The sequence below is a fragment of the Salvelinus fontinalis genome, chromosome 24 (genome assembly GCF_029448725.1).
Source record: "Salvelinus fontinalis isolate EN_2023a chromosome 24, ASM2944872v1, whole genome shotgun sequence".
Classification (NCBI taxonomy): Eukaryota; Metazoa; Chordata; class Actinopteri; order Salmoniformes; family Salmonidae; genus Salvelinus; species Salvelinus fontinalis.
The window spans coordinates 19,315,617-19,325,785 of NC_074688.1; the positions used below are offsets into that span (position 1 = coordinate 19,315,617).

Sequence of the window (10,169 nt, forward strand, 5' to 3'; positions counted from 1 at the left end):
AAAGGAAGCAATTATGTTGTTTATTATAGTACAGGTTTTAATCACTACAATAACATCTTAAACACAAGTAATGTGGGAGGGAGGGTGGATTAAAGGTATCAAAAGTGTCTCTGCATTGGCAGTAACCTGTGTTGCTTCCCATGTTACCAATCCCTGTGAAAAGTTAATGTAAGCAGGATTTGCAGGGAGCTGGTGATGAAACTATGCTGTAACTGTTACCAATGTGCCATACTTGCGAAGTGCAAGCCTTCCTTTGAAAGCGTTTCTCTATATGCTGCAGGGTCAGATCTCTCAGAGCTTCTTGTACAGTAGCTGCAGAATGACGACAGGCAATAATGCTCAAATAAGGGCAATGCTTTTGCAGCAGAAAATATGATTTGTATGATTTTCAATAAATTAAATGTACAAAGAAAATGAAGAAAATCATTCATCTATCCCTCGATCCTGACTAGTCTCCCAGTCCCTGCCGCTGAAAAACATCCCCACCGCATGATGCGGCCAGCACCATGTGTCACTATAGGGATGGTATTGGCCAGGTGATTAGCGGTGCCTGGTTTCCTCCAGACGTGACGCTTGGCATTCAGGCCAAAGAGTTCAATCTTGGTTTCACCAGACCAGAGAATCTTGTTTCTCATGGTCTAATAGTCCTTTAGGTGCTTTTTGGCAAACTCCATGTGCCTTTTACTGAGGAGTGAATTCCGTCTGGCCACTCTACCATAAAGGCCTGATTGTGGGGTGATGCAGAGATGGTTGTCCTTCTGGAAGGTTCTCCCATCTCCACAAAGGAACTCTGTCAGAGTGACCATTGGGTTCTTGATCACCTCCCAGACCAAGGCCCTTCTCCCCCGATTGCTCAGTTTGGCCGGGCGGCCAGCTCTAGGAAGAGTCTTGGTGATTTCAAACTTCTTCCATATAAGAATGATCGAGGCCACTGGGTTCATTGGGTCCTTCAATGCTGCAGAAATCTTTTGGTACCCTTCCCCAGATCTGTGCCTCGACACAATCCTCTCTCGGAGCTCTACAGTGAATTCCTTCGACCTCATGGCTTGGTTTTTGCTCTGACATGCACTGTCAACTGTGGGACCTTATATAGACAGGTGTGTACCTTTCCAAATCATGTCCAATCAAATTCATTTACAACAGGTGGACCCCAATCAAGTTGTAGAAAGGATGATCAATGGAAACAGGATGCACCTAAGCTAAAAACCTGTTTTCGCTTTGTCATTATGGGGTATTGTGTGCAGATTGATATTGATGAGGAAAACATTAATTTAATACATTTTAGAATAAGGCTGTAACATAACAAAATGTGGAAAAAGTCAATGGGTCTAAATACTTTCCGAATACACTACATATATTAGATATATATTATTTTCCACCATAATTTGCAAATAAATGAATTAAAAATCCTGCAATGTGATTTTCTAGATTTTTTTTCTCATTTTGTCTGTCATAGTTGAAGTGTACCTATGAGGAAAATTACAGGCCTCTCTCATCTTTTTAAGTGGGAGAACTTGCACAATTGGTGGCTGACTAAATACTTTTTTGCCCCACTGTATAGACTAGAGGTTGCAGGTTAGGTTACACACATCGAGAAAGGATATATGTAGAGAGGGTCAGACGACTGCAGGACATTTTCATGAACTTCATGACACGCATATTACAAATGCAAAGAATTGAGAGGTTAAATATGCACAAAAGCTGCAACGAGTGCAATAACAAGAACATTGTAAGCACAGAGGTAAGGGGATTATTTTAAACCCTTGGCAACAGACATGTCGAAAAAAACACTTTTCAAAAGGGGGGCAGTGTTCCCTATTACTATAGCAACAGGAAGAAGACATGGCTGCTTCAATCAGCTTTGGGTTTCTCAGTGAGGAAAATGCATAGCAACTCCAGACAGAGAGTGGTGTAACTGTTAAAGATAAAGTCAAGTGTAAGCCGATTTGTCCTCCTGTGTGTCCTTTTGTCCTTCTAACCATATGGCCCTTTGGAATTATTATTATACTCATTTCTATTAACAGAATATGGAAATAAGACCTTTCTTTATACAAGTTTGACAATTTTAGTTGAGTTGAAATTAATGGCCGGTAGCCTACTAAGTGTTTCTCTGGTTGAAGACACTAAAGTGCATTACATGTATAATGAAAGTTGTGGCTGGTAGCCTATTAAGTGTTTCTCTGGTTGAAGACATTACATGTATAATGAAAGTTGCTCATTCGTAAAGTTAGAAGGTTGCAACCTTCTTATTATAATTATTAAAGAAGTCATGCCTTATGGAGGAAATAATAAATACTAAAATAGGTAGATGGCCTCTGTCTCCTTACTACTTGTACACACGTATACAAAGTAACATTGGATCTATGACAAATAAAAACATTGGACAATTCATAATAGACCAATAAGCGGTTCAGTCTAGATAAACCAATAGTGTGACCACAGTCTTACAGCATTCGGCGAATCCCCTGCGTATCTGATGCAACAAGGCTGCAACAAAAGTTACACCTTCCAACTGCAAGACTGTATCCTTCCTCTCGGGTGTGTGACTAAATAGTTCCTTATAAACCGTGGCCGTTATTACAGAAGGCTATAAGACATTCTCTGTGGGAGACATATTATTCACTAACAAGACATTAGCTCGGAAATATTATCCATAAAAATACCATGATGCAAAGATGCAGAGGGGAATTACGTTATTGCAACACAAGTGTGGGTGTAGAAATGTAGGTATATACTTTTCAATTAAATAATTAAAAGTTACATCGTTTTCTTTCCATTTTATTTCAATATGACCTTTGAAAATAACAGAAGGTGGAAAGCCCCTTGCATATGACGCGATAAAAAGGGTGAAATGTAAACAGCGGATTGATTTGTATCTGTGTGATTCGGTCCGGCTTTAGGAGTTCCAGAAGAAGTAGCGGATCCCAAAACTTTCTGTTTGCAACTCGTCTTCATAACAGTCCATGTGAAGTCATTGTGTTCTTAGGAAGACATGGCTTATTAAATTGACCCCACTGTCACTCTAGTCGTTGTGCTCTGCATTTGCAACGCACTTCCAAAAAACTATCCAGAAATAATGGGGTAAGTGAAATTGTTTGTTCTCTTTATACTACAGTAGTTGTGAAGTATAATGTGTTGAATATGTTATCTTTGACATTGCAATTGTTTTATTAACCATTTCTGAAATTATGTTGTGGTTATTGTAATCACCTTTTAGTCTAACGGAGATATTTTGAATATACAGTTTTACAGTAGCCTACTGAGCTCAGAAGTGAGAATTGCCAGTGAAACATATTTGATCAGTGGACTACTATAGTAAAACTATATTTTTCAAATGTAGAAATGTGCTATATGTTAAAAACATTAACAAATAACAGTAGTTGGAATGAGAGGAAATGTATATATTTTTTGTATTTGATCTATTATACACATAGGCTAACTAACATGAACGTTTTTTACTATACTACAGACACTGCTCTCCTGAACTGTGAAATGGATTAGAACAAATACAATTTGATATGTTGTTGAGATATTATAGTTGCATTTATGAGGGGAGTGAGTTTTCATAGAGACAGTGTTACAGTATATAGCCCTGAAACAGATTTCCTAACTTATTTTCCTAAAGTTCAGTAGTTTCATAACAATAAAACTTAGATGTTGTTTTATGCATGTAACATGCAATTATCAGGAATCTTTAACCAATTTTGGACTCTCTGATACTTGCACTATTTGAATAGGTGTTTTTAGACTGTGGTGGTTTTGGGGGTGTGGCAGTGGGGTGTAATGGGGTGTTTGGGTGTGGAAATTCAGTAGAGTTGTTGATAGTTTTCATTTGTATTTTTTGTCATTTACAGGTCTTCAAGTGTTCCCACCACTCTGTCCATAGTGACGCTTCTCTCAAACCCTCACACATTTAGTGCATTTCACCGTTTGGACCGAAATAAAAGACACGATGGCTGCATCGATCCTTCGCAGGAAAATTCCTCTTGTTTGCACGGTCGACCTCATTATTCCCTCTCTCCAACAAGCTAACGACAGCCAATCCTGGGGAAGGAAGGGGGCGGAGTTATCGGAGAGACCGCACATAATTGGTGAGTTACTGCAATACGCTTTTTTATTTTTCCACATTCCAGGTGGAACCGCACTGCAGTACGAGCTAATGTCGTACAGTGAGTGAAGCTAAGTGGATATTTTCCCAATGAAGACGATGGCGTTCAATCATTTTCAAATGATCGGTTAGTTTTTCAAGGATATTTTTACTTTTCTACATTTATCGTCTTCGTTTTCAGATTTTTCTACATTTATCATCAGATATTAAAGGACTGTTTTTGTTAATTCCTCATTTAATTTTTATGCCTGCAATATGGACATTCAAATTAAATATTTTTAACGAAAATTGTATTTTTCGTAGGTGATGGTCAGACGGACTGGATGACGGAAAAAGTTGATTTGTCTTCGTTCCAGTCGACTACTGAATCCTCTTCTAGCTCATCTTCTCCGCCCTCACCGTTGGAACATGACGTCAAGGTGCCCTCTGACTTGGAGGTCATGACCTCTCTTTTGCAAGAGGAGCTTGCTCAGCTTGAGGATTACTTCCGGTCTGAATCGACTTCAACCAAATTGGACAAATCACCAAAATGTGACAAAGGTGCCCAAGCAATGGGTGCCCATTCTTACTACCAGTTGCCCTATGCTTCGTACAGTGGCAACCAATCAGAAACCAGCCCACTGGTTGTTACCCTGGCAACGGGGGAACTCGACCGGGTGAGCTTCTGTGGTGGTCCCGTTGGAAGATCCAAAATGGCGAGACCAGCCCCATACAACTATCATCATCGTTCATACAATACTTGCCGAAAAATAGTTTCAGATGGTGTCAACAAAGTTGGAGAGGAACTTGAGCATGACACCTGGAGTGCCAAAGGAAGTTACTCAGGATGCACAGAGGTGGCTGTTAACCACTGTTCTACATTGAAAACCGTGGGGAAGAGCATTAGCAGTGTTAAGAAAGTCAGAGAATGTGGTGTATCGTTGAAGGAAGAGGAAAGTTATTGTTTTACAGAGGACGTTTTTTGCAGTGAAGAGATGACCAGAGGTTTTTGTATGGGTGGGTCATTCGATACCCACCCCAAGAGAGAAGGACAGTTGATGCATGGTATGAAGGTTAGTGGTTATGACGGTATGGGGCTGGAGGTCTTGCATTGCAACAAAGATGGTGGACACTCTGGAACTATTCCTCAAGAGCCAGAGGCAAACGATGGCTATTACCACCACCACCCGAACATTGCTCATACAGAGCCTTATCATAGCTTTATCGGTGAAATCGAAGAGCCTACACAAGTACATGGTATAGAGCCCCAGCATGGCCACTACCTCTTCCCAGAATGCCTCGGAGACCAAAGCTACGAATGTCTGTCAAGAGGAGAGAGTGAGGGGCCAATGGTGGGCTCGCCCATTCACAGGCAAGCAGTACAGAGGCTAAAGGAAGATCCATGCTCCCTGAGCTGCCTCAAACCAGGCCTTGTCGCTGTCCCTCTGGAAGTACATACCGGAGAACGGAAGCAGAAGAAGAGAGACCAGAACAAAACAGCTGCTCACAGGTATGTTGTGAAAAATGTTGTGATTTTCTTTGTGTTATGATGTTTAAATAAAAACAGTGAGGATAGAATGTTTGGTCATTTTTTTTGTTTGACCAAAGAAACATCTGTGTGCATTTTAACTCATCTTTTAAAGTTGAAAAACTGAACTTTTTTGTAGACTCTAATATCTGGTTTGAATGGGATAACTTTGGCTTTTCACTGATGTGATAGTGCTACTAGAAATGCTTAGTTACACATGTGTGTTATAAAAGATGAAATCTGAACTCTTCTTCTAATAGGTCCCGCTATCTTGGATGTTCATAGATGCATATCCGGAAATCTAGTTCTTGAGGGATGAGGGTGGGAAAACATGTCTATGTTAAATTCATGATGTTAGCTTTCTCTATAATTAGAGAGAACTTATATTGAACTGCCAGCCTACTGTAACTCAGTGACCCAGACATGGTAGCTTCTACAAAGATACAGAATGTCTTGTGGTAGGGTTTTTTGGACAGATGGGATGTTGTGGGTGTAGGACAGGGTTCGCAACTGCCAGTTGCCGTGGGGCGTGCGAGAACGACAAAATAAGGGGAAAAGATGGAGGGGGGGGGGCTCCAATGGTAGATGCAAGCTGATCCTGGTATTTTGTAAACTAAAGGTATCGACTGCGTAAGAGGGCGGAGCTGGACATACTGGAGGAGGAGCTTCATGGGCTGGAGGGACAGAACCGGGAGCTCCGGGACAAGGCGGAGTCAGTGGAACGAGAGATTCAATATGTCAAAGATTTACTAATCGAGGTCTACAAAGCCCGTAGTCAACGCCTAAAGCAAGATGCCAGTGCCTAATCTCCCACCCACAACACCAGCACTCGCATCAAGAGCACTTGTTTGTTCAAAATGATAGTTGCATGATTTTGGTAGTTTTTCTAAAAATATAATCGCTTTATTATTGTTACAGACAATAAGCCACACAATGTATCTTCCCAAATGTTTCCCTGAATGACTTCAGGGCTTAGTTGGTGAATTTAGGAGGAAACTAAACTGTCCGTGACCACTGTGACACTGACCTGCACTCACAGCCTTGTAATGTTGGAGTTTGAGCTTGCAATGATAGACCGTTTTACAGTCATTTTCTAACCGTAATAGAAACGATTGAATTATGCCTGTTTTTATTGACAGTCAATGGCAGCATAAAGGAAGGATGTTTCATGCTGTGAAGTTGTATGTTTTGTTTTATTTATTCATCACCTTTTGCTTTGTCCACTCATTTGGTATAAGGGATTGAAGAAGAAATGTTTAAAATGCTGTGGAAAAGTTCATTAATAAATGCTGCAAACTACTAGGACATTTTATTGCTGAAAGGCTGATGTAGAACATGTAGGAAACCACCTAGACCTTGCTAAAGTACCCAATGCATGTTTGATTGTTAAAAAAGCATGATTGATTGTTATTTGAAAATGACTATTCTTTTAAATGCATGGCTTCATGATTTAATGGTTTCCATAGAGCATTTTCTCAAGTCATGCCTTTACTGTTTTAGTTTCATTAGAGCTTTATGCTAAACTATTTATTTTATACTCAGGATGTTTGTCCACTTTTACATAATGGGGAAAATTAACATGGCTATCACTGTTTTATCATCTTGGTTTTGTTCTTGGCTGTATTTTGCGAAAAAACAATCACCTGTTGACACAACAATAAATTGTTGTTGGCCGTAATGTCTTCATGATAATCTTATTTAATGAATATGTGTTGAATTCAGGTCTACTTGTTTGATAGATGACTATATCAGGTAACTATCAGGTAAATTGCAGTCAAATAAACCAGTTATGTTTTATCATTTATTCTTTGTGGACTGTTATTACAATTACAATTACACTGTTCTAGAAGTCAGACAGTTTACATCTGTGTTGCTTAATCCATTCCTGTGGGACCCACAGAGGGAGTGCACTTCTCTGTTTTAGCCCAGCTAACACACCTGATTTTCTTCAAGGGCAGGATTTCCAAGCCTTGTTCATGTAGTTTAATGTATCTTCTGGAAAACTAGTTAACGGTGGACTCAATGGCTGTCAAAGTCCAGCGAATAAACAGCGTTGTCAAGGTAGATCAAGAGGGAGTCTCACCATCGGCCCAGATACCGCTGTGTCAGGGGCCTTACACAGGCCGAAAGGTATCCGCTCAAAGACAGAAACCCAATGGGGTGGTAAGGGGCATTGCAGGGGCATTATGCAGACCGGAAGGTCAAACTCGTAGACATCCAGCGGAGGAAGGGTAAGAAAAAAGACGGGGGCGTTACACAGGCTGAAATATTCCCAGTCAAACTCGTACAGACCAGACAGTGTGGTAAATACATAATCTGTGGATCTAGCCTGGTAGGACCAACGTGATTGCTGCATTCACCATTCTATTTCACTTCACATATTACAGAATAGTGAATGCAGCGATCAGGGTGGTTTCACCAGGCTAGGGTGGATCCAACTTGACCTGCCAATATGTCGGTGTGTAGATCTGAAGGAATCAGATTGGTGTAGCAATATGGCGAAACCCTTAAACCCTTTATAGGTGTAGTACTGTATCACTATTTTGTAACACTTATTCAATTCCTTCATATCCCAAAAGGCTATGCATTCTATTTGGGCTGTATTCTCAAAGTCATAGACAAGAGTAGGATGTGAGATGCCCCTTCTATGTCTGTTTTGAACTGAGATTTCACTCCCTCTTGTCTGGTTGGCTGCATTGCAGGGAGAGTAGGTACATATCTTTTTTACCACTAGAGGGAAGACAGTAAGGAATCATGACGCATATAATGATAAAAATTTGTAAATGTTCTGTTTACCATGAAATCTTGTGTTTTTCATAGAAATATGGGACATTTTACAAACACAATTTCTACAATGACTGCAAACAATCACTACGGTAGTAGAAGATCACTCTCTAGTGTAAAGTCAGGGAGGAAAACGTAGAAAGTATCAGGATAAAGGTAAGACCCAGATGCAGACCGTGTCGAAGTAACAATGTTTATTACAGCAACAGGGCAAAGGTACAGGATGGCAGGCAGGCTCAGGCAGAGTGGCAGGCGGGCTCAGAGTCAGGACAGGAAAAACCAGGAAGATGAGAAAAGAGAGACTGGGAAAAAGCAGGAGCTGATACAAAAACCGCTGGTTGACTTGACAAAGAAGACGAACTGGCAACAGACAAACAGAGAACACAGGTATAAATACACAGGGGATAATGGAGAAGCTGGGCGACACCCGGAGGGGGGTGGAGACAATCACAAGGACAGGTGAAACAGATCAGGGCGTGGCAGAAAGGGTCATTTATACATACAGTAACAGTCAAAGGTTTTGACACACCTGCTCATTCAAGGGTTTTTCTTTATTTTGACTATTTTCTACATTGTAGAATAATAGTGAAGACATCAAAACTGAAATAACACATCGAATCATGTAGTAACCAAAAAAGTGTTAAACAAATCAAAATAGATTTTAGTTTCTTCAAAGTAGCCACCCTTTGCCTTGATGACAGCTTTGCACACTCTTGGCATTCTCTCAACCAGCTTCACCTGGAATGCTTTTCCAACAGTCTTGAAGGAGTTCTGCCATATGCTGAGCACTTGTTGGCTGCTTTTCCTTATCTCTGCTGTCCAACTCATCCCAAACCATCTCAATTGGGTTGAGGTTGGGTGATTGTGGAGGCCAGGTAATCTGAAGCTAAAGTAATAATCTACTGCATACCCAGAGGCCAAAGGCACAATGAGGACGGCTGGTTTCTGTCTCTTGGAGTGACAACCGAAGCTCCAAACCACTAGGAGGGTGTGTAAAACATCTCCATATCTATCCTACAGGGGCCTCTGAAAGTATGAGGCAATCTTATACAATTCTTGCAGATCAGAGAGAGAAAGAGGGAGTTGCTGGAATGAATAAATATGTATACCTCGTTCTAGTGCTTCACTGTCTTCTCACAGGGTGGTTGGGTGATATACTCCTCTAGTGTTTTGTGATTCAATTTGTATTGATAGTATAGCACATTAGGAGGTTCATTCAGTTGTACTTGCAGTTAGTTCAGTAAACATTATATATTTTATTCTTGTGAAAAATAATACATTGCTCACATGATCAGATGGACAGAAACTTCAACAGAAAAAAATGCCAGGGTAGTAATTCATGTCTTCACCACAAGATGTCCAGCTCAGCTTTGAAGACCCTCAGAATTGTGACTACAGATGTGAATTGCAGCCATACCACCCTGTATCCCACTGCTGGCATTCCTCTGAAGCTAAAGAAGGTTTGGCCTGGTTGATCCTTGGATGGGAGACCAGATGCTTCTGGAGGTGATGTTGGAGGGACAATAGGGGGCACTCTTCCTTCTGGTTTAAGAGTTCCACAGCAGTGAGGGTTGGGGGTACTGCTCTGTACAGGCTACCATCCATCAGATTGAATATTAAGATACAATCCTGATTCTCTATGGTCACCCACACATTGGTAATGGAAAAGATGAGTTAAGCCCCATACAATGTAAAGTGCTTTGAACACCTGGAAAAGTGTTGTATAACGTAAACAATCCCTTATTAAGGACAACAAAGTCAAGCTATTGG

The 10,169-nt window shown here is 40.7% G+C and overlaps 1 protein-coding gene across 3 annotated transcripts; it reads left to right on the forward strand.

Annotated features, from left to right (window-relative positions):
* Positions 1–2,572: 2,572 nt before the first annotated feature.
* LOC129822097 (uncharacterized) lies at positions 2,573–7,419 on the forward strand. Of its 3 annotated transcripts, XM_055880043.1 has the most exons (5): positions 2,573–2,723; positions 2,901–3,081; positions 3,855–4,091; positions 4,412–5,597; positions 6,235–7,419. In XM_055880043.1, exons 3-5 carry the CDS (start codon positions 3,953–3,955, stop codon positions 6,419–6,421), a joined length of 1,512 nt encoding a protein of 503 aa, XP_055736018.1. In that variant the 5' UTR covers positions 2,573–2,723; positions 2,901–3,081; positions 3,855–3,952; the 3' UTR covers positions 6,422–7,419. The 3 variants fall into 3 exon arrangements, with proteins under 3 accessions (XP_055736018.1, XP_055736017.1, XP_055736019.1); XM_055880042.1 differs by having other exon boundaries at positions 2,573–3,081; XM_055880044.1 differs by lacking the exons at positions 2,573–2,723; positions 2,901–3,081; positions 3,855–4,091 and adding an exon at positions 4,101–4,235.
* Positions 7,420–10,169: the final 2,750 nt, after the last annotated feature.

What these genes read in the sequence shown, in the direction of transcription:
- LOC129822097 (XM_055880042.1), top strand. Translation starts at nt 3,953, where the DNA reads ATGGCTGCATCGATCCTTCGCAGGAAAATTCCTCTTGTTTGCACGGTC. An exon ending in GGAGAGACCGCACATAATTG is followed by an intron (nt 4,092 to 4,411) that starts GTGAGTTACTGC and finishes TATTTTTCGTAG; the next exon opens with GTGATGGTCAGACGGACTGG. An exon ending in AACAAAACAGCTGCTCACAG is followed by an intron (nt 5,598 to 6,234) that starts GTATGTTGTGAA and finishes TGTAAACTAAAG; the next exon opens with GTATCGACTGCGTAAGAGGG.